Raw genomic sequence first — 25,327 nt, forward strand, 5'->3', positions numbered from 1 at the left:
AACACCTATAATCCAGATAACCAATGACAATGTCATTCAGAGTAACTATGATCATGTCCTGCAATAAAACCCCAGGCACTTTAAACTTTACTTTCCCTGGCATCCGTGTAGTGAAAATCATTCTGGAATGTAGTATGTTGTGTTATATTATTCTTCATTTCATCTGAGTACACATCATTTTAAACATATTTGTAAAAAGTTTTTTTTTTTTGGGGGGGGGGGGGGGGGGGGAGGACCCCACATTAATACATCCTGCAAAAACACATCTTTGCCAAAAAAGATAGTGATGACAAATTTCAGCAAAGCCTTTGTATTATTCAGTATCTTTGAACCGTTTAAACACTGCAGAGTCTACACATAATCAAATACAGTGCGATGAAACTGAATTAAATCAAACCACACTGTCCTTGAGAAACAGTAAGCACTGGTTGTTGGCGGGCATATCAACCTAGAAAATCAAAACAAAAACAGATGAATTTACAAGCCTACAATGTCCCAAGGTGATGAATCATCACATAATCAAGCCAATCATATTTAAAAGCAAGAAAGAGTCAGATTAATTTGCAGTGGATCATGGTCAAATAATGGATCATAGCTTCTAAGAAAAACCTTTACAGCAAGAATTGTAATGAACAGAAATAGGCAAGGGAGAATTGACATTGCATCTTAAACTATAACTGTCATCAAGCATGCACTCGCATTGAACTACACCAGATGCATTAAGCAATTCATTTTGGTAATAACACTCTTACAATTTCCTCCAATCGCAGTCCATTTTCTTGGCCTAGCTTTTTCAGAAATGATACATCTCTTAGACCCCACTCTGGATTTCTGTAAAACAACATTGGTACAGCAAAATATGAAATGATCAACTATTGCAGAGTAATAATTCTTACACTGCAGTATTTTTGTCTTGTATTCCAGTACAAATACCAAAACATTCTTAAATCAAGATACATTTACTTGAGAAGCAACATGACTGTTATGTCTATTAGATAGCAAGTGTTGTTTACTGAAAAATCTAACAAAATTAAATGAGTTTGTCCTAATAACAGAAATCATGAGTAAGCGCAGAGGCGTTGTGTGCGCTGTGTGAAGATCTACACTGTATGTGAGCATATATTTATTCATCTCACTTGCACAAAAACAGATTCAGTATTCCTCAAAAATGAATAAAAAACAGTGAAATGCAAACTCAGATTATTACATAATCCAGCAATAAGTAAATATGTTAAATTACACAAATATACTTTTATGTATTTAATCTCATTTTATAAGACAATGTCTTTGCTGCTGACCTTAGATGATCCGATTCAATCAAAAATGACTTTAGATAAACATCACATTTGTGTTTCATTTTTTTTGTTTTTCCAATTGTTTTGTGATTCAGAACGGCAGCACTGAAAGGTTTGTTTGAGCTGCTCTAACTGTACAGGCATGAATTTGCATTTCCTTCAGCCTGAGGCTTATTCATTTCACTTTTGGTGTGAAAGGGCCTTTACATTTGCATAAAAATATAACTTTTTTTGTTACTAAAAACAAACAAGCAAGCCCAGTCCATGTGAGAAAAAGTAACGCATTACCATCCATAAAAAGTACCGCAATTAATGACTTTTTAGGGAGTAACGCAATATCGAAAAAAAGTAACTTTCCTCAACACTGATTATAAGTTTTTTATATCTGCAAGCATTTCTTTTCACACCAGTGCAGCAATGCAGATGTTGCTCGTTTGCCAGTGATTTCCTTTATCACTAACCTGTATCTCAAGCTCTGGTCAAAGTCAACATTGCTCTGAGGAGTAATCGATCCTTTGAAAGCATAAGGCTGCAAAACAATATCAGATGCAAGACGTTAGAAGCCAAAAAATGTAACCAAATGCGTAATAATTCAAGGTGCTTGAGCTTATTATGCAACAAATACCCCGTAAGTCAGAAGCAATCCTTGGCGCTTCAGTATTTTTCCAACCGCATTAAACAAACCCTAAAAAGCGAAAGAATATTCAATGATTTTATATGCAGACATTCAACAAATACAGAGAAAGAGAAATAAAAGCAAGCAAGCATGATACCATTGTGCAGGCCAGAGGTGAGATGTGCATCATGTTGATGTTCACGACGAGGTCACATGACTCAGCTTGAAATCCACCCCAGTTCTCCCAACTCTGAGACACATCAAGATAGATGGGTGGCTTTACATTCTGCAGCCTATGATACTGTCTATATGCTTCAATGCTGCAAAAAAATAAATAAAAAAATAAAATCACAAGATAGTACATAAAGGCCCAGTTTCACAGACAGGGCTTAGATTAAGCCAGGATTAAGTTTAGTTAAATTAGGACATTTAAGTAGCTTTTACAAATGTGCATTTGAAAAAAACAAAAAAAAACATTACTAGGACAAAATATTTTAAGATATGTCAGTGCAAGTTGCTTTCAGTTAAACCATCTCAAACATGTATTTTAGTCCCGGGACTAGACTTAAGCCTTGTCTGTGAAACTGGGGGTACATTGGTATTGAGTAGCAGGAAACATTTGATGGTATGAAGCCTAATCTAAAGAATAATCAAGAGTGAACTTTGAACTAACATAGAATTAACACACAAGTGTTGTTTATCACTGCACTATACTCCTTTCTGTCTCGGCTTGTTACTGAGCAACTTAGAGAGGAGAACAGATATCAAATCAAAAAAAGTAGGGCAGGGCTTCAATCAATCGAGAATTGAAAGTTTGCAGTGGATTGTGGAAGTCTTCTTTCTATTTGATCCTGAAACAACACATGCATGATCTTTTCCCAATGGTAACACTTGGTTTCAAAATTTGTCGTATTTGTTGTTAAACTGGCATTAAAGGGATAGTTCACCCAAAAATGAAAATTATCCCATAATTTACTCACCCTCAAGCCATCCAAGGTGTCTATGACTTTCTTCTTTCAGCCAAACACAATCGGAGTTATATTAAAAAATATTCTGGCTCTTCCCAGCTTTATAATGGGAGTGAATGGTGCCATTTTTATAAGGCCAAAAAAGTGCATCCATCCATCATAAAAGTAATCCATGCGGATCTTCGTCACTTCTCACCGGAGCTCACACTAAATCTACGTCAAACGCCGGAGCTCGACTCTCTCCTGAAAACGCGGACGGCAGTTACCGGAAGCCAGAGATTATACTTTATCAAGTTATAAATATGGACATTTTTCTGACAAAAACACATCACATCGCTTCAAAAGGCCTTTATTAACCCCCTGAGCCGTATGGATTATTTTATAATGGATGTGCGTGGTTTTTTTTAGCTTCAAAATCTCAGGCTCTATTCACTCTCATTATACAACTTGGAAGAGCCAGGATATTTTTTTAATATAACTCCGATTGTATTCGTCTGATAGAAAAAAGTCATATAGGATGGGACAATTTTCAATAGCTACTTAAATGGCTACATGGATAAGCGTGCAACAGCCAAAACTTTAATTTAATTAGTTTCGGAGGGGATCGAATCAATTGATTGCAGGTGAAAGATTAGATTAGCATACAAAGTTTTTGTTCTTTGGAATAGCGTGCACTGACAAGACTGTGTACTTTGAAAGAAACTATTAAGGTCCTGACTCTCTATGGTCATTACAAATCCCATGGCACTTCTCGTGAAGAGTAGGGGGCCTCCTAATAATCCCCTTTCATTGAATTGGCTCTATCACTCTCTCTCCTCTTCACCTATAGCTGGTGTGTGTGGCACCTATAGCTATATGCTGCACACTGGTGGTGGTTGAGGTGAGATCCCCTGATATGATTCTAAAGCGCTTTGGGTGTACAGTAGTACATATGAAAGTGCTATATAAATGCCTCAATCATTCATTCATTATTAAGTAACACGTATCGTGGATTTTGACTTATTCTTATTTTATTCATAAATAAAAACTAAAATACTTTAAGCATTCAAAATAGGCCTCTCTCTCTCTCTATATATATATATATATACATATATATAAAAATTTAAAACACTTTCACTAGAGCACTTATGTTTCTAAAAGTGACTAAACAGCGCCATCTCTCCATAGATATCTGCACCTGCACTCAGTAACTATCATAATCAGAAAACGAAAAGATAACGAATTATGATTATTATTAACTATTTCAACGACGATTCAAAACTATTTCAATGTTTTACGATTTCATAACCTGAATAGGTAAGTATAAATCAATGCGTTTCTGCAGCAGAGAATCTTTTAATATTATTATTATTACGCAGAGCTGTTCATGTCTACATCGAAAGCCGAGAATTCAAGATGAAGTTTGATGTTGCGCATATTCACCTCGATATTGACTGAGCTTCGAATTCAGACGGCTGCCATGTAATGTTCGGAAATGCTTTGGCAAAGTGAATGACATGCTGTCCCGTGCCAGAAGAGATTTCCAAAGCCATCAGATGCCTGTCTGATGTCACTCTGCTTTTTAATACAGCAAGGATCGGCTCCTTATTTCTGTCGGCTGCTGCAGCATTCAGCATTTTACACATCCAACGACCAGTTCCTGGAACCAAGAGCAGAAGGGAGCTACGTAAATATAACCGCAACTAAACAAGGCAATGTCAGACTCAGCCAGAATCCAACAAGACCTTTAAAAGCTCCAAAGTTCGGTGATCCAAAGCCGTTCCTAAACTGTGCAAATGTCCAGAACAGATTCATGCATCTAAATGACGGCTGCTCACATCAGGTCACATGACACGAGGTGCTGTATTTCATAACGGAGGAAAATTGCAAGGCTGCGAAAATAATTTAGATAGATCTTTTTATTAATTGTTCTCTATTCACTCCGTAGTAGTTATTATTAAAGCACGTTCAACAGTGTAATTCGATTTAGAACGCAGTGCATTGGATTCCACATCCCACAATGCAACGCGCGTCAACTTCCTCTTTCTTTTAAAAAGTGGCGCACATTAATGAGTCTGTTATCACGACCAGTGATTATATGTATTTTATTTGTATTAAAATAAGATATCATTTTCTTCAGGTTTAGAATCGCTCTGAAATACTTGTTTTAGAAACTGATAGTCAGCCGAGGATGGATTAAATTGATGAAAGTAGCCTAATAATCCGGTGTAAATGTTTTATTTATAAAGCTCATTTCCCTGGCTCAATGTCACTCTACATGAGTAGCAATAAACTATAAGCAATTCAACACAAACAAATGCACAAATACAACTAATAGCAGCAACAACAAGATAAATCTAGTCAGAAGTAGGATATAAAGAAGATATTTTGAGTTGAGACATGAAGAGTTTCATCAGTCCCACCTGTTCATTTAATGGCTTGCAAGGGCTTCTTTTCTCTTATTCCGTGGATCTGGCCTGTTTTCCTACTTGTTCCCTGGTGGAAAAAAAAATACTTAGACTATTTCAGTATCAAGTGTGTTAATGATTATTTAACTTGAAGTGTGCTAATTTGGAACAACTCATTTTGCACTAAGTATATTTTAGTTGTAATTAAATTGTAGTAAAGCATAACTTTAAGTGTATTTGTGTTCTTACTATACTTTATATGCCTGTGTAGGGACTAATTACTGTACTTGATCAGTGATATTAAAGTGTATTTTATTTGTGTTACAAGTACATTACAAATTCATTACGAGTGTCTTCGAAACATACAAGCAATACGTGTATTATATTTGAATAAAAATATGCTCAGTAATAACTTTGGCTTATTCCAAATACTACAAATTGCACATTATTTTCAATAACAAATGCACATTAATAAACAAATATTACTTAGCTATACTTTGTACAATATATAATTTTATAGGCTTCTATAGCCTAATGTATTTTGAAAGTATACTTTCAATGCGTTGTTACAATGACCATTTTCACAGTTAAAAATATACCTAAAATATATATTTTAAGTAAAGTGCAAATAAATACACTTTTAAAAAATAAACAGAATTTTCACTTCAAGTTTATTTTTAGAAAATATATTCTTTAAAAATATACTGTAGTACAATTATTTTAAAGTGTGTTAAAAGTTGGATTGTGAAAATAGGTAAAAGAGTGATGCAAATATACTTTTAATATATTTAAAGACAGTAAAAAAATGTGTTAGTATGTTTGCAATGTAGGCTACTATTGAAAAAGGGAATATATTTCAAATACAATAAAGTATACTTTTTTTCACTAGGGCCACAGTAAAAATGACGAACGTGGACAACAAAATGACTTAAACTGAAATTAAACCGTGGCATAAATCTATTTCCCGTGTCTTTATAAATAGGCTTATACGTTTTAAAGGGTTAGTTCACCCAAAAATGAAAATGATGTCATTAATGACTCACCCTCATATCGTTCCAAGCCCGTAAGACCTCCGTTCATCTTCGGAACACAGTTTAAGATATTTTAGATTTAGTCCGAGAGCTTTCTGTCCCTCCATTGAAAATGTATGTACGGTATACTGTCCTTGTCCAGAAAGGAAATAAAGACATCATCAACGTAGTCCATGTGACATCAGTGGATTAGTTACAATGTTTTGAAGCATCGAACATACATTTAGGTCCAAAAATAACAAAAACTACGACTTTATCCAGCATTGTATTGTCTTCCGGTTCAGTATGCAATTTTTATGATCCCTCTATTAAAAATATACATATATTATTAGCATCTTGCATATTCTGCAAGGGGAATGTAAACTTATGAGCAGAACTGTAGAAAAGAGAATCTAGTAAACAATCTAGATCAATCTCTGCTTACAGCAACAGGAAAGACATTTAGCCAGGGTGAATAAATGATGATGAATTTTCCCTATAAGTTCTTTCGAAAGTCTGCTTACCTCTCTTTCTGCCGGTGCCTGAAAAGAGAAGTAAAAAAACATCAACATTACGAAGGAAGGAGGCTACTCCGAGGTGAAAAATAAACGTGCCCTTATACACTAGGCATGCCTCCAGTTTTTATCTTGCTTTACTTTCTGTTTCCTGATGGGGGCACTGTGTGACCTGTATGTAGGCCTACTTCACATCCTTCAACCTTTCAATGATAATTAGTTCACATCATTAATAAGACAAATCTCACAGTGTATTTCTATTTCCTTCACAAACGTGAATATTGTATGAAAAATATCCTGGGGACATGTTTTGGCTGGTCAGCAGTTGTAATTTGTCAGGATGTCATTTATTTCCAGAGTAATCAGTCACTTAAATAAAGCAAATGTGTAACTCAGCAAATGCTAATGGTTTGCTTTCTCAAGATATATAATGCTGCATTCCAGGAAACTTGGAATTCTTCCACCTTCTAATTGAAAATAACTACTGTAATCATGCTTAAGGTTGGACCATCAGTTTGTGCAGACTGATCAACCCCAATTTTCAGCATTTGACATTATTTCCAATTAGGCAGTGACTAACATGACCTTCAGTAGTTATTTTAGGTAACAATTTATTTTGATAGTCCACTTTAGACATTCTATAAGTAACTTTGCAACATGTCAATTACCAGTCATTAGAGTAGGCCTATATTATTTGACTTTCTGCTTAAAGTGTAATCTTATTTTTAAGTGAGAATTCGGAAATCCAAGCCTATCTATAGAACTCTTTGAGGTCGGACATCAGTCTGGAATGCAACTACGACAAAGAACATCTGACTGAAAATGTTAGAGATGTAATGTTACGAATATGTAATGCCAATATACTATTAGTTGCAGTAAGCAATTCCTGTTGGGCCCGAAGAACCCCTCCTTTCAGGTAGAAAAAGTTTTTTTCTTTCTCTCCCTTGATAGAAATTGCATTTTTAAAAATCAAGTTTTTCCACCAGGAATCATGTTTTTATCCCTCGGTAGAAACTGCAATTGCTTTCCAGGCCCACCCCCTCGGCTATCCAGTCCGGCCCGCCCATAGCCTGGGGCTTGGGACAAAAGGTCCACTTATCCCCCATTGTCGGCGGCCCTGGCACTTTATAACACAATATAATAAAATAATAAATAATTCAATTTTTGTTCTGCCAACATGACAGAGCCAACGTCATGCATTTTCTAAAAGACAAGACTTGCTACCATAGGCGGAGTTTGACATTCGAGCCAGGGGGGGCAAAAAAAAAAAAAATCATTGTAGCATTCATTCATTCATTCATTCATGTAGCAATCATTGTCGTTCGGACACAATTAGGATAAATGAAATGTGGACCACTTTTGCACTGTTAAAATATTATCTTCAACCAAAACAAAAAGATTTTTAGTTTTTCTTTTCTTTCCTTTTTTCAAAACACATTGTGGCAATGAGAGTGATTAAAGTTATATTTCGCATTTTATTGTACTTCATGAAACATTTAAAACATTTTGAGACACGGGAAAAATGAACAGTCACACAATAGCCTACTCTCCACGTTTGAAACACAATTGTGGCAATGAGAGCGATTAAAAAAAAAAAGTTATTTCGCATTTTGTTGTAGCCATTTCATGAAACATTTAAAACATTGAGACACGGGAAAAATTAACGGTCACATAGCCTACTCTCCACTTTTGAAACATATTGAACAGCATATTGAAACTGAAAGCAGTGTGTTGAGTTTTTCTCCATCTTAAGCAGTTATTTGGCAGAGAAATAAAACTTACAGACCTAGATATTGCTCAGACTAGTGCAACAGTAATTTTCGTTTTTTTGCGTCCTGCGTCGATAATGGTCTCAGGTGAGAGCTTGGCCGTAATGTCGCTTTCGATGTGAAGGATCGCAAGAGAAGAAAACCTGGCTGCTCCCATCGTCAACCGCAGCCTGTTCTTTATCCTCTCATGGAGAGTCGGCCTGGCATGAATAATACAGCGGTTTTAGTCCTTTTTGGGGATCCATGTGAACGGACGTGTCTGTACGCGAAAAACACACAGGAAATTCCTCACTTACCGCGATACTTTGAGATCCGCCAGTCGTGAGAAAATTAGCTTCTTTTTCAATACAGTAATTAAAAATAATTTAGCCTTAACTTACTCATTATACCCGCAAAAATGATAAGATAAGACAAATAAAATGAGAAAATATGAATACAGTATTTTTTTTTTTTTTTCAAAGCACAAGGCAGGCATTGGCTCTGGTCTGGGGGGGCAGTGCCCCCCCTAGCCCCCCCCAAACTCCGCCTATGCTTGCTACCTATTTTTCAACCTATGTTTATTAAACATTATGGTGGTAATAAATCCTTAAAGTGAATTCCTGCTGACAAATCTTAAAATGTTTTGCTCTTTTCCAAGTCTGGTATGTTTGGCTGGTTTTAGCTGGGTTTTGTCTCTCTCTGTTGGTCAGGGGTGCTGGGAGACCATCTTAAACCAGCTTAAGACCAGCAAACCAGTTTAGGCTGGTTCAAGCTGTTTCAGCAGCAGGGAAGACTTATGTTGTTGGTGGTCATTTCGTCAGAAAAGCTTTAACTTATTATGACACATTCTGACACACAAACGTTTATTATTCAATAAACATGTGCTGATATAGATGCTACCGATGATGTGAAACAATATTTTAACTTCCGATAGATCAGATTTCGAACACCGACTGTTTATTTTTTCTTGACTAAATCCGTCACAGTTTTGATGTCGGCGCTCGCTCGCGCTCTCCTGTCTGTCACTGCCGCTGCAGCATTAATAATCCTCCTCTACACACTCCATCACACACACGCACACACACACACACACCGACATAAACTGACCAGAGCTCCAAGTAGGCTATATATAATATTTACACACTGCGTGTCCAAAGGGCACAGCTGCAGGCACAGCAAAACATTTGCAGGAATGATACTGGACAACTGCCAGACACCAAAATCTTGGTGCATAGCCTGCACATGGAGAAAAACCGACGCTAATAGGTGGTCTGCCCCGGGGAGCCTTCAGCAAACAGCCCGATGGACGAGGACACACCGCGCTGTTTACACTGAAACGCGCTAAACGCAGAACAACAGACGAGCGGAAATGTTTCCCCGCATCTGTGTCTTAATCCGACGCATCTGAAGTGAGGCAGAGAGAGAGATGACGCTGTGTTTCATGATGCATCGGAGCACCGTCATGCCTAATTTTCTTTAATAAAGCGATTTCGACTTTATTTACTGTACATTCGCGGTGTCCTGCAGTAAGCCTAAAGCCTTACGAGGAGAATGAAAGCGTCGGTATTTGTCGTGGTCATGTCCTCGGTTTTATTTAATCCCAGTTTTGCCTTCAGTTCGCATTTCGACCCAGGTGAGTGAAAACATGACACATTCTGACACACAAACGTTTATTATTCATTAAAAATGCACTGATAGGAGATGCTATACCGATGATGCTACCGATGATGTGAAACAATATATACTTTTTTAATTTGAGGAATTTGCCACATACATGTTTTACCATGCTTACCATGGTAAAACAAAGTAAATACATAATAAAGGCCTAAACATATATTTCTACTCATTATTTATTTATTGTGTTTATGAAATTGTTTCATTTTTTGTTCTTCCTTCAATTAGCCTACGTTTGAGCTGGTTTCTAATTAATAATATAATTTTGATGCAGATTATATTACAACATTTGTTATTGTGAATAATGCATTTATCAAAAGGCAACCTGCACATGCACATGCATGCATTCTGCACTACAGAGAGATAGTGTGTTTTGCACATTTGCAGTCGGACAGAGCTGACTTGGCATTCGTCAGCCAGGACTGTTGTGTTCCTCTTTTTGTGTGTCCTGTGTTCCCAAGGCAGTTCCGTTGCGTAACGTCTGTGTGTTTGACATATCTGAGCGCTGCTGTTTACTTCCTTGAGAAGTCAGCAGCCTGTGGTGTCTCAGACACTGTGAGGGTTTGTGGTTGAAGGCCGACCAGTGACACTGAGATTCACGTGCACACCCCCCCCTTTTTGTGATGTCTGCTTCAACGTAATGAGGAATCAAGCAGCTTAAAGCTCGCTCTGCATGCATGCCCGGTGAGAGAGACCCAGCCGAGCAGAACGCAGTGGGGCGACTTGGCTGAATGTCTGCAGTCGGATCACACCGTTCATTACGTGCTACGTATACAGCGTGTGATGCACCTGCGGGTGTGCTGAGACCATAGAAAAAGCAGAGCGGCGTGAATTAGGGTGACATAGGTGAGGAGAGAAATAGGTAGTGCCGTAAATGAAGCCAAAAGTGTCCCTGGCCCAAGTGACGTGCAGCATACTAATGAATCTGGGGTGCAGAGGGAGTCAGCTTGCTTCTATATCGCTCTTGGTTTTCACTGTCTGCGATATGCACTTTGCATGCAGATCAGCGTTTGAATGGCTCTCTGATTGGGTTGCTGTAACAAACTATTATGCAACACTGTAATTAGATCGGGCGATATGAGGGCCACGGACGGACACTCCCAATCACGGCCGAGGAATTAAAATTCTGAAAAGACGCCTTGACCGGCGCACAGTCCTGTGCTTGATTCAATTGCACTTTTGCATTCCTGCTTTCCGAGGGAACTTCCACTAACCATAACAGAATTCCCTGAATCTCTATTTATTGAGCGCTTAATGAAAGTAAATCAGAACTAAGTGAGGATATGAGTTTCCCTATTATGTTTTATTAACAAAGTTCGGGAGAAGCACGCCAGATAATAAACCGGATTATCATGGGAGGAGCTCATCCAGTCAACTCAATTAGCATCAGGACTCAGGAGGTATATATACAGCAGATTTACCGCTGTTATATGAGTTTTCCAGCAACCCCATCTCCTCACTTACTATTCCTATCCCAACCTAGGATGGGGGGTTTGGGCCAAATTCCGAGCTCGGAGCCCTCCCCTCGGACAGCACGCCAAATACGCATATCCTTTACTCTATTTAATTATATGTAAGTGTGAACTCGTGAATTGATTTACAACAGGTTTGAGATGATAGCAGCGCAGGAAGGCCATTGGCCAAAGGTCGGAATACACTTCACGAATTTTGGCCAGATTTTGCCCCTGATTTACAGTCTGGACGAGACGACATCAGTTGCTGAAAGTCAAAACCAGTCTGCCGATCTGAGTTAACAGATTTCACAGAACATCCTATTCGTCCTGGGCAGGGACTATCACAGACTTCAGGCTATGATTTCATCCTGTCGGAGGATTTAAAACACGTTCGATGTTTTGAGCCCATTTTAAAACACATTCCCCCCGGTTCCACAGACAAGGCTTTAGCTTGTTCCAGACTAAAATGCATGTTTGAGCTGTTTTAACTGCAGCAACTTGCACTGACAAATCTTTAAAAAAATATGTCTCAATTTTGTGTCAAGATGCACCAGTAATGTTAAAGGGGTCATATAATGCCATTTTTGTACAAGCTAATATGATTCTTTAGGGTCTAAATTAAAAGTTTGTAATATACTTTAATTAAACATTCTCATTAGTATTGTAAGAAAACACTTATTTTACCTGGTCAAAAACAGCTCTGTTTTCAGCACGCCGTTTCAGTGCATATGACTTTAAATGATGATGAGCTTTGCTCACCCCGCATCTCTGTTCTGTGTGTACACCGTTTGTAACTCGATAACACAATAACCATAACGCGTTGTTCCGTATAAACGTGGGATTATGAATTATATTGAGAACGTCATACATAGAAAACATGCCGTAATGTACCCTGAGTGTAAACCTTAGACGCATTCATTGTGAAGCGTGCAGCTAGCGATTTGCAAAGATTAATATATTAATATAAAGTTTAATAAAACGTTACACTCACTTCCGTTCTTCTGGAGATTCAGCAGGAACACGAATATCTGGTACCGATCCATTTTTCATGAGCAGCTTCTTAGCAAATCCAGCTCATACTGACCCTCGTTTATAAAGCAGTCTGGTGTGTGAAATGATTCGCGCAAACATGAGAGCATTGACGTTGCTCGTGGGGAATATTCCCTTCGAAAACAAACTCAGCCACTGCGTCTTCAGCGGTTCGGATTTAGGAACATTAAAATGACTGTGTTCGTTATTACACCCAAGAACAGAACACCACAATCGCTTAGACGCCATTCTGCTCATAGACAGTGCTCCAGCATATCAACAATGACCGCGCCGGTCCGCGCAGACTATGATTGAAAGCTCCCTCACGAGCGAGGGCGGGTCTGTGTTGAAATGCTCTGTCAATCATCAATCGTGGGAGGGGCTTCTGAGCGTGTGACGTCACACGGTCGAACCGCTTGATTTGAGGCAGGGGAAAACATATAAGGAGATTAAAACAAAACCACTGGATGGATTTTTATCATTATATGATGGTTGTGTACAGACACTGCCAACACACATTTCAGTACAATCAACTTGTAAAAGTGTATGTACCATTATATGACCCCTTTAAGGCACGTTTATAAAAGCTTCTTAAATGCCCTATTTGAACACAGGCAAAATCCTGGTTTAATCTAAGCCCTGTCTGTGAAACAAGGCCTTATTGTTTTCATTTGTTAGGCAACGAGGCATATGTTTCTGCGTGAGTTTGTTGTGCTCAGAATGACTTTATGCAATGGGACCCGCAGCCGTGTTTGATGCCCTATTTTTCTCTGTTACCTTTTACAAAGTTGTCAAAGTGTATGATGCCTAGCATTTTAAAATCTGCTCAGATTTTGAAAGTCGTGAAGTATATTCCAGCCTGAAGGCGGTAAAGATTCCCTTTTGCTTTATGAGGACATATTTAGGGTGACTGGAGGCTGACTGGGTGATGTACATGCTTTAACAGGCTGGAGTCAGCAGCAATCTGTTACTCTGACTGGCCAAGTAATGGGATTGAGAATCAATGTTTCAGTGGCAGTGGATGGTGTGGCTTGCTATACGACAGGAGACCAATCAGTGTCCCACTCTCAGGATCTTGGACATATGCAAGGACATGGCAAAGTCATCCGGATTATAATAAGACAGGGCAGTTTGTTTCATCACATTACAGAAGTTTGAAAGTCAAGTGTTGTTTTTAAGGTTAGGACTGTCTAATGTATCTAATGTCTAGTGCTCTGCCATACGGTGCGGTTGCACTCTAAACGACCCGATATATATATAAATCAGTACACAATGAAAATAATTGTGCTTTGCAGTACAGGACATCTTTTTTACTGCGTTGCCTAGTGTAGTCCAATTTACAAAAGAATGAACTGGTTGGAGCGATTGTTCTCCGAACCTTACGTCATTACCTTTCACCATTACCGTATTAAAGCTTGTGAGACTTAGACATACACAACCGGTCAAAAGTTTGGAGTCAGTATGTTTTTCTAAAAGAAATTTAGATTTTTTTTTCAGCAAGGATGCATTAAATTGACCTAAAGTGACAGTAAAGACACGGATAACGTTACAAATATTTCAAATATATCATGGTTTCCACAAAAATATGAAGCAGCACTACTGTTTTTCAACATTGATAATAATATGAAATGTTTCTTGAGCATCAAATCATCATATTAGACTGATTTCTGATCATGTGACACTGAAGACTGGAGTAATGATGCTGAAAATTCCACTGACATCATAGTTACATTACATTACATAGATAAATTACATTTTAAAATATATTCAAATAGAAAACAGTTATTTTAAATTGAAATAATTTTTCTCAATATTGCTGTTTTCACTGTATTTTTGATCAAATAAATTTAGCCTTGGTGACCATAAGCGACTTTCAAAAACATAAAAAAAAGTCTTAGTGAGCCCAAACTTTTGAATGGTAACCTAGTGTAAAATCAGTTTAATTACAGGTTATTCATACTAGAATGTGTTAAAGATAGTCACAACTGAGTTTGTTAAAATAAATTGTGTTTATAACAAAAAACAACAAAATCACCAGAACCAGAATCTTTACATTCCGCTCACTGTTCCATCCCCATGTTTAGGGTTTATGGAAGGAACCACATCAAAGCATTCAAATTTGGTCTGTTAGGGCAAGACTACTTGCTTTTGTCAGAATTTGTAGCCATGCTACATTCTGATGGTTATTTACCATGCTGGGTTCTCAAAGCCAGGCTCTATTCAAGCGTCCTATAAAGCCACATGCACGGTGGATGTGGTTGGCCTAGAACTGTCTGTGAACCGGGCTTCACTGCTCCACGATCACAACAACAGAATCCTCAGACACTGTTAGAGGACGATTGCTCAATACTTCAAAGCCTGCCTGTGGTTGTGACTGTTTACTCCAGTTGACTGTAAGTTTATGAGGATTTTGTTTTATCCCAGACTCAAATTTCTCAGGTTTTTCTGTTTTAGATGACCTGAATGGCTATAAGCGGTTGTGTAGAGAAAATGTAACTTATGTGAAGTACAAGATGAAGGTCGTAAGACAGAAATATGTAGTATGTGATAAATAGTAGTACGAATCAAAATAAATGATTTCCGGCATGTAACGCAGTTCATTGGTCTAACTGTAGACAGTTTGTGGTAAATATAGTGTAAATATGCTGACTTATATGCAAGGGCATTAATATAGAATATGCAGTCAATGACTTAAACCGTGGCTCATTCAATGAGAATCATTCTTTTTTTTAAAGGAAATAAATGCTGATGATTTCTTCTATGTATTTTGTTCTCTTTTGTCTAAAGAAAATTTAGGTTTGAGTGTTCTTTGCTATAACATGCCGCTTTTGTGTACAGATCGATACTGCGTTGATAGACCTATTAATGGTGTGAGTTTACATCTTCTGTTGTTTTGCTAAAGAAATACATGCGCAGGTCTTTACTAACATGGCGACAGAAGGTGTTTGGATTGTGCACCTGTGCACAGAATCAGCACCATGGACAGGGTCATGTCTAAATGCAAGATTTATATTGGAAAACATGGCGAATTGCTAAAGTTCAGAGTCAAAGGAATCCCCAAAGCTTGATTTCAGGCCTCTTCAGAACCATAAATAAAACCAATAGATTTACAACCAGTACCTGAAGTAAATAAGCTATTTCCTTCCACATTTTGAAGCCCAAAAAAGCGCATCCATCCATCACCAGCCAGGATATTTTTTAATATAACTCTGATTGTGTTTGCCTGAAAGAAGAAAGTCATATACACCTAGGATGGCTTGAGGGTGAGTAAATTAATAATTTATATTTTGGGGTGAAAATGTTCACCTAGAGATGAAGATTCTGTCATCATTTGCTCACCCTCATGTCGTTCCAAACCTGAATGACTCGTTCCTCTTCTAAACTCAAATGAAGACATTATTAATGTTCTCTTATCTTTTTTTGTTCATCCATTGAAAATGTCAGTAATCTACATTTTCATGTGATCCATATGAATCGAGCAGTTTAATCCAAGTCAAAATCGCTTTATTTGATGTTTTAAGTTTTAATTTACTATTAATGATCAAATAAAATAAAATAATTAAAAAAAATAAAAAAATAAAATTTTGTTTTCCATTAATAATTTTGATGTTACAGTTTTTTTGGATATTTAATTGAACATGCTAATTTACTTGATATCACATTTGTCATCTAATACTCGATTAAATTCATCTTTAAAATCACCTTTAAATGTAATACTTAGGATAGCTAAATAAATATACATCAACATAATGTTGTGACGCTTACATCCACCAAAAGCAATTAAAATGGTTGATTTGAGTTTTAGTTGTAATCTGTGGTAACCCTTTTTACAGCATACTATAGAATTTTAATATCAGATATTAATCAGTTATCAGGCAGAGTTATAATATCAGTGCAGTTTCTTAAGACTAGACATCCATTATATTTCATATACTTATTTTAACCTTGTCTGTCTGTATAAGGCTTTTTGTACATATTGCTGCGTCTCGTTTACCAAACACACACATATAGTCGGATTCACTCGATTGCCTCTGACAGATGAGTTCATGCGGAATTTAATGCAGCACCTCTTCCTGACCTCGTCTGGTTGAGTGCTGCTTGCCATGTGAGGCGGTCTGGAAAAAAAAGACTGCAGTGTGTTGATGTCTTTGAGAGTATGTGGGAAGATTCAGAACAAGACCAAATGAAACACCTACAGAACGATCAGGTACACAGTAGGTGTAAAATCTAATAACAGTCGAGGGTTGTAAAGGAAAATTTCAAGTTTCTCCACAACAAACGTCATCATCACAATTCTTTTAGTATGCACACTTTTTAAAGTCACCATGAAATCAAAAAAAGGACAATTCTTTTTTTTTCTTCAGTATTTCTTATAAATGATTTATCCATGCACATATTTTTTTTAAATTCATGTGCCCTCATAATCTTTAATCAGAGTAACTTCCCCTCGCTCTTTCAGTGACAACTCTTCTCTTCTCTCATGATGTGTTTACTGGCGTGAGGGCGGGATCAACCTGTCACTCACATGAGATCGACCAATAGCAAACCACAACCATCCAATCAATTCCCCATGGACAAAATCAAGCCCCGCCCTACATTTTTTCTTGTTCGAGAAGCCATTTCACTCAGATATACGCCACAATAGGGAAGAAAAGACTATCACAACTTCTGTTTTATGCCGACTCTAAGACCCATTGCAGGTATAGACTAAACTATTGATACATTTCTTACTATTTTAACCATGTGCGTACGATGAACAACAGCCAATGATACTGCAAAGGAGCACAAGTGGGAAGTGTTAGCCAAAATAAATCTGAGAGTTAATAAGCAGCACGTATGTATTACGGTTGTTTTTGTACTAAGTTTGTGTGTTTTGTATCCACCAATCATCGTTGAGTAAAATGCACACCAACACGGCAACAGTGTTGTTATTGTTAACTCAAATTAAAACTATTAAAATTAATTTTGGTAATTGAAATTAAGCTAAAATAAAATAAAATCTAAATATTAAATGAAAAAAGTTTAAGTAGAAGTACTAAAATGACTAAAACTAAAACGGGAATAAAATAAATTGAAGCTTATTAGAAATGTAAAAAAATAATAAAAATGACTAATGCACATAACAAAATTACTTCAACTTAATTTAAATGAAATCTGTAGATATAAAAATGAAAGCTAATTCAAAATATTAATAGATACTAAATAATATTAACATTTTAGAGTCTTTAAATGTGCTTCAGTAATGCACTGATCATATGTGCATGTTGTTGTGCAAGAGAAAATAACAGTCATTAGTCAAAATTAGGAAACGCACAGGAAAGCGTGTGAACAGGCAGAGAGGCATGAGCGAGATCTTGAGGCCATGCAGGAGGAAGAGACATTATGTTCTTATTCAATGTTAGATAGTCATATCTGCGGCAAGGATTTCCCTGAATGTTTTTTTGTATGTTCGGCTTCCAGAAGAAAATGATTAGTGTGTATTTCGTCATTTGTAATGGCATATGTCTTAAGCATATTTCACAACGTGTGTGTGCTTTTGTGTTAGTTGTATAAATGTGTGTGTGTGTGTGTGTGTGTGTGTGGGGGGGGGGGGGATTCTTTGGATGTTGTTTTCTTATCTGTGTCACACATTGTTCCTGGGAAGGAATGGTTGCAAAAAAAAACATTGCCTGCCTCCTTCCTGAATATGTGTCTTGACACACACACACACACACACACACACACACACACACACACACACACACACACTAAACAGCACTGCAGAGATACCCTGCACTAAAAATAAATGACTTTGAGTAATTAATTATAAATTATCCAAGGATGAATACAACCCAACACCCGGGGGATCTGCTCAAAGGGTATGTTCCTAAACCTAGGGCCTCATTTATAAAATGTTGCGTAGAAACATTTACGATCCTTTTTCAAATGCGCATACACGAAGGTACGCATAAAAAAACGTGGGTATACGCTTCTCTTCCAGATCGCAAATGATCGCAAATCGCAAATGATCTTGAAATTATGTGCAGCTGAATGGTTTCCGACTTGTAAACTCCGCCTAATTAATGTCATTAGCATATAAAAGAGCAGCAGTCAATGTCCAAATGCTTTATTAATTAAAATAATTAAAATTAAAGCTGCAAGCAGCGATGAAGAGGGCCCTCGCACCCGTGCCGCCACCACCCGGCGGTTTTAGGAAGACAGAGCACGGTGGGCAGTATGTAATGATAATAAATATAGGAGGACTATGTCAAAGTATTTGTATTTGCACACTTCCTGCTACCAGCAGGTGGCGCTATTGCTATAACCAAATATGAGCATGGTTATGTGTTCAGGACAGGACTCTTATCAAACATGTGAAGTTTGGGGCAGATCGGACATTGTATGCCTGAGTTACTGCAGGCTGTCTGTGGTTGCCTAGCAACATCGGAACTGCAAGCAATATTGACTATATGACATATTCATGCACAAATCACCAAAAGGCTGAAATTGGGTGTACATTTGTCCGGCCGCCAAGGGCACACCCTTCGACGAAAACTCAAGATCTTCGCAATTTAACGTCGCAAAGGCCTTAAGATTACACTCACCAAATTTGAAGAGGATCAGATCATAACTGTAGGAGGAGTTCGTTAAAGTACAACATCAGGAAATTATGAAAAATGCACAAAATCTAGGAGGAAGTTCAAAATAGCTGACTACCTGTTGTGTTTAGGCAAGGCAAGGCAAGGCAAGTTTATTTATATAGCACATTTCATACACAATGGTAATTCAAAGTGCTTTACATAGAAGAAATTAAAATAATCAAAACAAATAAGAATAATTAAAACAGTTTAGAATAAAAAATAAAGTACAGTAAAAACCGTCGGACGAACAGTGGTTTAGGGCTATGCTCCAAGAGACTTTTTTTGTAGGTATTGGGTCATTACATGTATGTACCGAATTTCATACCTGTACGTGAAACGTAAAGCCGGGGCAAAATGTGGGGGCAATAATTTACCGAATTTGCCCCACCCAATTTTGAAAACCATATCACACGTAAATTTTCACCACTTCTGAAGCGTGTGCAAAGTTTCATGAGTTTTCGAGCATGTTTAGGCCCTCTAAAAAGCGATTCTTTTAAGAGAAGAAGAAGAAGCGCAATAATAATAAACAGAGCAATTCCAAGAGGGTCCTCTCACCATCGGTGCTCGGGCCCTAATAATATTTTTGTTATATGCAGTTTATGCTCATTAGTGTATTGCCGAACACTGTATATATGTCAAACCAGTGCACTCATATTACTTTGAATGAGAGAAAGTCCAACATGCAATATGTTGGAGTAAGTACCACCTTATAAGTAAAAGAGCCGACTGGTAAAGTCATTGAATCACTGCAGTTGCTGTTAGAAGCTCGGGTTCCCATTAAAACAATCAGTGTCTAAAATACACGCTTGCGGACTGCACATGCACATTGGCTAGTCCAGCCTGAAATATAAGCTTTTTAAATGCTAATTAAATGTAAAAAACAAGATTTATGAGATGGTTCATGTCATGTTCAAGATTTTGCTGCTGGTTTGAAATAATATGTTATTTGCTTGTGAATTTACCAGGCAGCTTTTGAGATTTTGATATTTTAGTAGAAAGAAGCTGGTCTTGCATTTCCGATATAGCTGCGCTGAAGGCGATTCAAATATGGCCGCCAAGTGAACTGACTTTCCTTGAAAGGGACTTTGGTATCGCGCTGTTCGCTTAGCAATATGCTAATGCCAAACTGTATTGAAATCAGTTTGACTTGAGTCTCTCACGCACTTTGTGGGAGGAGTCGATTCAATGAATTTGTGGAGCGCTTTTTTGTTTTAAAGCAGCTTTACAGAAAATCTTGATGTTAATGTTTATAATATCTTGTGTTTTGTAGTCGCATTTAGCAGATGGCTGATAATATAGTTCACATTATGCATGCTGTTTGTATGATGTCACAGGTTCCATTTCCATTTATGATGTCACAGGTTCCAAGACAGCAGCCGATGTAGACGCTAGACAGCAAGGAAGCTCACTAGATTTTGGAACAGATTTGAAACTAATTGTGTAGATGTACGCAGCTCCAGAAATAAAGCTTCTGAGACGGGACATTAATGATTGCTCGCACCCCATCACCCATCAAGCCATGCTGATTACTGTGGTTAGGAAAACCATTGGTTGCCTCTGTGCCGAACTAGTGGTGAATGAATGAAGCCGCTTGCTGTTTACCCTCCAACCTTCACAAAGAAACATTCCTTCCCCGTATCACCACGTGGCCCAATGTCTTCGTTCTCTCAGCCGCTTCAACGCCTAGCAATTTGGCAATATGGTTCTCTCTCTCTCTCTCTCTCTCTCTCTCTCTCTCTCTCTCTCTCTCTCTCTCTCTCTCTCTCTCTCTCTCTCTCTCTCTCTCTCTCTCTCTCTCGGTTTTGTCATCTCACTCACTCAGTGGTCGACAGAAGGCAGATGTCAGCATCAATTCTTCTCGAGGGCAGTGAACAGACCACAGCACTTTCCCACTGATTCAGCATTGACTGTTTAATGAAAAGAATGTTTTTGTTTGTGTGTATTTCTGAATAGGCGATGATAAGTCCCCTCCTGCAATCTGTATACTTTTTCATATATTCTGTGGTAAAACGTGTTTAATTGATACTACACTAACTGAATGCATTACCGACACTGCATAATACCAATAGCACTGCTAAAGGAGACGCATCTTACAATTGATTCCAATAGAGATTGCTGTTAGCATGCTAGTACACACAAATATATTCAAATTAAGCTTATGGATAGTATTCTTTTCAGATTGAAATATAATAAAATATATTATTAATCAAACTCTTGCTTTGTCTATCATCCTGCACTGTAAGAAAAAAGAAAAGAAAAAATATGACAATATAAACAATTCTACCGTTACCAAATAGCCGATAACTATTCTACTAGTCTAAGGCTGAAACTGATAAATGGACAATATTTAAATGATATGCTGTTGTAATAAATAAAATTAACACTAAAAGTAAAATCATTCTACTAAATAAACGGACTGCTTCTGACAGCGTCCCGTCTGTCCACAGATTTTAAATGGTGATGAACTGTAAAAAATAAAAATAAAAAATTCGGATTACATTTAGGTATTATTAAATTATTAGTGTTTTTAAAGATTAACTTGAATTAGTTTTAGATGATGTCAAAGAGGAAAAATAGGGGAAAAAAGCACGAACAATTGAATATCCACCGACCGCTAAATGTCCAATTTCTGACTGAAAACATCTCCAATATCAGCCTATTACTAAAATGTTACTTTATATTATGCAAGAAAACATGCTATATCATGTTGCCAAAAGGAAGTATATTAGGAGGCACAATAGTACAATGATACAAAAATGGTACCAATTCAAAACACCATTCAAAAGGTACTAATATATACCATTTAGATGATGAAATGTACCTTTAAGGTGCTTATACACTTTAGGGGTAAATAAGGTAGAAAGGTGTTCCTTTCTAAAAGTACTTCCCCAGTGACAGCTTTTGCACCCTTTTCCCCCTTAGATTGTATGCTAACTACCTGGTTGAGCAGCTTTTGCATTGTGAGCATGGTTATGATGCCTATGTAGACAGATCACTACGTTTTATAACAGAGGCAGACTTTTCCTTATTGATGTTCCTTGAAGTCCAAGAAGGCCAAACTGGGGCAAATGTGAATCACTGCCCACATCCCACCCCATACTAGACCCAATATTCTTCCCTAAATGTCACTTGTCCCATTGTCTCAGAGTCTGATGCACTCTGCTCTATATCAGTGTGTAAAGGTCAATACTGTCGTGAAGCTGAACGAGTATCTCCATTAACGTTCCAGTGCTCATTGTTCATCCTCTGATTCTTACTGATTCGGGCTTATCCACTGAAGCTAATGGAGCTGGCTCTTGTTTTTTAAAAAGAGAGGTAGAAAAATGTGCTGCCCGTCCAAATGACCCCAAGCAACACTGCCTACCCTGCTGAAAGATAGACCTGCGAAGTCCGTGTTGGTCCAGGCTGGGTTATGCTGGTATAGAGCTGGTGTACAAGTGTAATCTTGCTGTTCTCTAGCAAATCTGAGCTGGTCCACTACCAGCATCCCATGCAGTTCCCAGCACGCTAAACATCCCTTATGCTGGTGACCTGCAATGCTGGATTTTTCAGCAGGGTGTTGAATAATGTTCCCTTTCTAGAAAAGTGTTGTTATTATCAACTAAAACTGTTGAAAAATGTTTTTAATAATTGATATAGAGCTTAAATAAAATAAAATGTATAAATATTAGATGCAAATATTTTAATATTTTAACTTTGTTGCCCTGGCAGTTCTATAACTGAAATAAAAAAGTAAAAGTGCTAAAATGACTAAAACTGAAATAAAAATAAATGTAATCTAAATAGAGATTTAAAAAAAAAAAACACAATCTAATACAAATTGACAAAAGCACCAATTACTAAAACCTAAACAAAACTGAAAATATAAAAATTAAAGCTAATTTAAAATATTCATAAATACTATAACAGTATAAACAATACTACAATAAAACTGGTTTGGAAGAATGTATCAGTGTTATTTTAGTATCTTTGAGATACTATAGTTTTTAATAATATTTTGAATCAGTTTTTATTTTTATTTTTTAATTTTAGTTAAAGTTGTACACATTTTGTTGTGTGTTTTTGTCATTTTGAATAGTTTAAAAAAAAATATGTCTATATAGTTTTTAATTATTTTATTTAAGTAATAATTTAGGTAAACAAAATTAAAACAAAAAATGTTGCTTTAATTGTAATTACCCCGGAAAGCACCCCTCCCTTACAGGAGGTTTTATTGCAGTAGTGTCAAGATTGGCACATCACCAACTCTGCAACTCTGCAAATCTGTCGGCACCCGGTCACAGAGGTGAAAGGCAGTGTTGGTCTGTGCGCTTGCGTGCTTTTACAGTGTACAAACACGAGGGAAAGAACAGCTCAGCTGGAAACTTATGCTGTGCTGAGGCATGAGAAGGAAGAGTGCGTATACATGAGAAAAACGGCAAGAGAGAGAGATTGAGGCTAAAAATAGGGACACAGGTGGCCCCCCTCCCCTCTGTTCTTCCTTCCTATTAGGCATCAGCGAGATTGGGGTCCGGCATTGTTAAAATACTCTCTCGCAGACAGTGTCCACTCCTACTAAAGGACGAGGCGATAACTTATTGATGCCACAACAATGTTGTGCCACTACTTCATAAAGCCCAGCTCTTGTCCTGCAGGGCTCCTGGCTGATGAGTTTTGGAATTAATGTCCATGTCTGAAGGTCTGTGGGGAGTCATATGTCTTTCGGACAACACCCACTTCTGAATTTCAAGGACTACCGGGGTTGTTTTTGGTAGGTTTTTTTAACATTCATTTGCAGAGAGCGAGAGTATATTAAAGAAATACAAAAGAGTTGTTTGAATAGTTGCGACAGTGATGATTAAATAAAGTTCAACTGTTGTACTTAAATAAATGAAGTCAGTAGGACATTTTCTAAAGTAAAACATTCGTGTCATAATAAGAAAAATCACGCTTTCGTATTCTGTGCTGAACATTACAAAAGCACTTTTCAGTCCTGACCTTGAGGGCTCTCCTCCATCAGCTTTCTTATTCACACCGCACAAATTCACATTTACCCATTACACTCTCTATACCACTGCTTCACCAGCTAACCTCTTGTGTCATAATGTTCTGGAAAATGGACCACAGTCTACTCTCCCTTCCTGTTTTGGATGTAGCGGTTTCGTTCTCTGTGAGCTAAAATAACTTGCTGCTTCATTCCTGGTTTAATTAAGTCAACTTGACTTGCTCATATCCTTCTTTTGCATCACATTTGACTCAACTTCCATGCCTAAAATCCTACAACTTTTAATTATTTTGTCTTTCTAAGATAATATAGTGCCTTGTATTCAGGGCTGGCGCATGCCTAATAGGCGAACCATGTAACTGCCAATGCGCCTAGGGCAGGCAGCACAGTCAGGGTGGCAAGAAAGAGAGAGAATTCTCTACACATCCACAATATCAACATATTATCACCCCATTAGTTATTCCTAATCTAAATGAAAATTTCCTTCATACCTAGTAGTGTCACTCTTGCCCCGTCCCCACTCCACCCCACCCAACTCTTCAGTCTACATCAGTCTACATGCAATCTGTTATCCGGACATGAATATAAAAGATGACGACTTTTACTGCTGGCGATGAATAATGATTTTAAAGCTTAATACGCTTTTCTGAAAGGAAGGCTTATGTATGTGTTTGTGATGGGGGAGAAGTCATGTAGCTCACCTTATTGCATGCGTAATATTTATATACACCATATTAATAATATTTATAACCGATACGAAGAGCAAGTGACGGGATTTCAGGTGTACGAGCACTGCTTGCTAGTGATGTTAGCCTTGACAGGTCCGAAGAGGGTGTCAAAAAAATTAAGCGATTTTCAGTGTGAAGCAAACAGGAAAAATGTCCTCATCCAGAAAACAAAATGTTATCTTTATTGTTTTGAGTTACTAATAGTATGAAATGGAACAGATTGTTGTCATGTATTTAATATATTGGTTCATTCATTTATTCATCTATCCATTCATTCATTCATTCAATTTTGCTTCTAA

The 25,327-nt window shown here is 37.4% G+C and overlaps 2 protein-coding genes across 5 annotated transcripts in view; one reads left to right on the forward strand and one right to left on the reverse strand.

Moving 5' to 3' along the window:
* Nucleotides 1–274: 274 nt before the first annotated feature.
* mettl26 (methyltransferase like 26) lies at nt 275–4,887 on the reverse strand. Of its 4 annotated transcripts, none has more exons than XM_056272300.1 (7): nt 4,697–4,887; nt 4,419–4,518; nt 2,069–2,231; nt 1,921–1,980; nt 1,757–1,824; nt 753–831; nt 275–448 (listed from the first exon to the last, which is right to left on the reverse strand). In XM_056272300.1, the coding sequence occupies exons 2-7, from the start codon at nt 4,502–4,504 to the stop codon at nt 392–394; spliced, it is 513 nt and encodes a 170-aa protein (XP_056128275.1). In that variant the 5' UTR covers nt 4,505–4,518; nt 4,697–4,887; the 3' UTR covers nt 275–391. The 4 variants fall into 4 exon arrangements, with proteins under 4 accessions (XP_056128275.1, XP_056128265.1, XP_056128258.1 ...); XM_056272290.1 differs by having other exon boundaries at nt 4,604–4,887; XM_056272283.1 differs by having other exon boundaries at nt 4,302–4,518; nt 4,697–4,884.
* A 4,715-nt stretch (nt 4,888–9,602) lies between these two features.
* The window catches only part of aatka (apoptosis-associated tyrosine kinase a), a 52,891-nt gene continuing 37,166 nt past the window's right edge, over nt 9,603–25,327 (forward strand). Inside the window, exon 1 of the mRNA XM_056272314.1 lies at nt 9,603–10,172. Coding sequence (XP_056128289.1) covers nt 10,091–10,172 — 82 coding nt within the window. The 5' untranslated portion in view covers nt 9,603–10,090. The remainder of the gene's footprint in view (nt 10,173–25,327) is intronic.

This window comes from Rhinichthys klamathensis, unplaced genomic scaffold, assembly GCF_029890125.1.
Source record: "Rhinichthys klamathensis goyatoka isolate OS25496 unplaced genomic scaffold, OSU_Roscu_1.1 h1tg000015l_1, whole genome shotgun sequence".
NCBI lineage: Eukaryota > Metazoa > Chordata > Actinopteri > Cypriniformes > Leuciscidae > Rhinichthys > Rhinichthys klamathensis.

Bases quoted from the DNA above. Each gene is read 5' to 3' on its own strand.
- mettl26 (XM_056272275.1), bottom strand. From the start codon at position 4,673: ATGAATCTGTTCTGGACATTTGCACAGTTTAGGAACGGCTTTGGATCA. The intron at 4,519-4,603 runs GTCTTGTTGGAT...TCTTGGTTCCAG, and splicing joins GAACTTTGGAGCTTTTAAAG to GAACTGGTCGTTGGATGTGT. The intron at 2,232-4,301 runs GTGAATATGCGC...ATTTTTTTGCAG, and splicing joins GAAGCTCAGTCAATATCGAG to CATTGAAGCATATAGACAGT.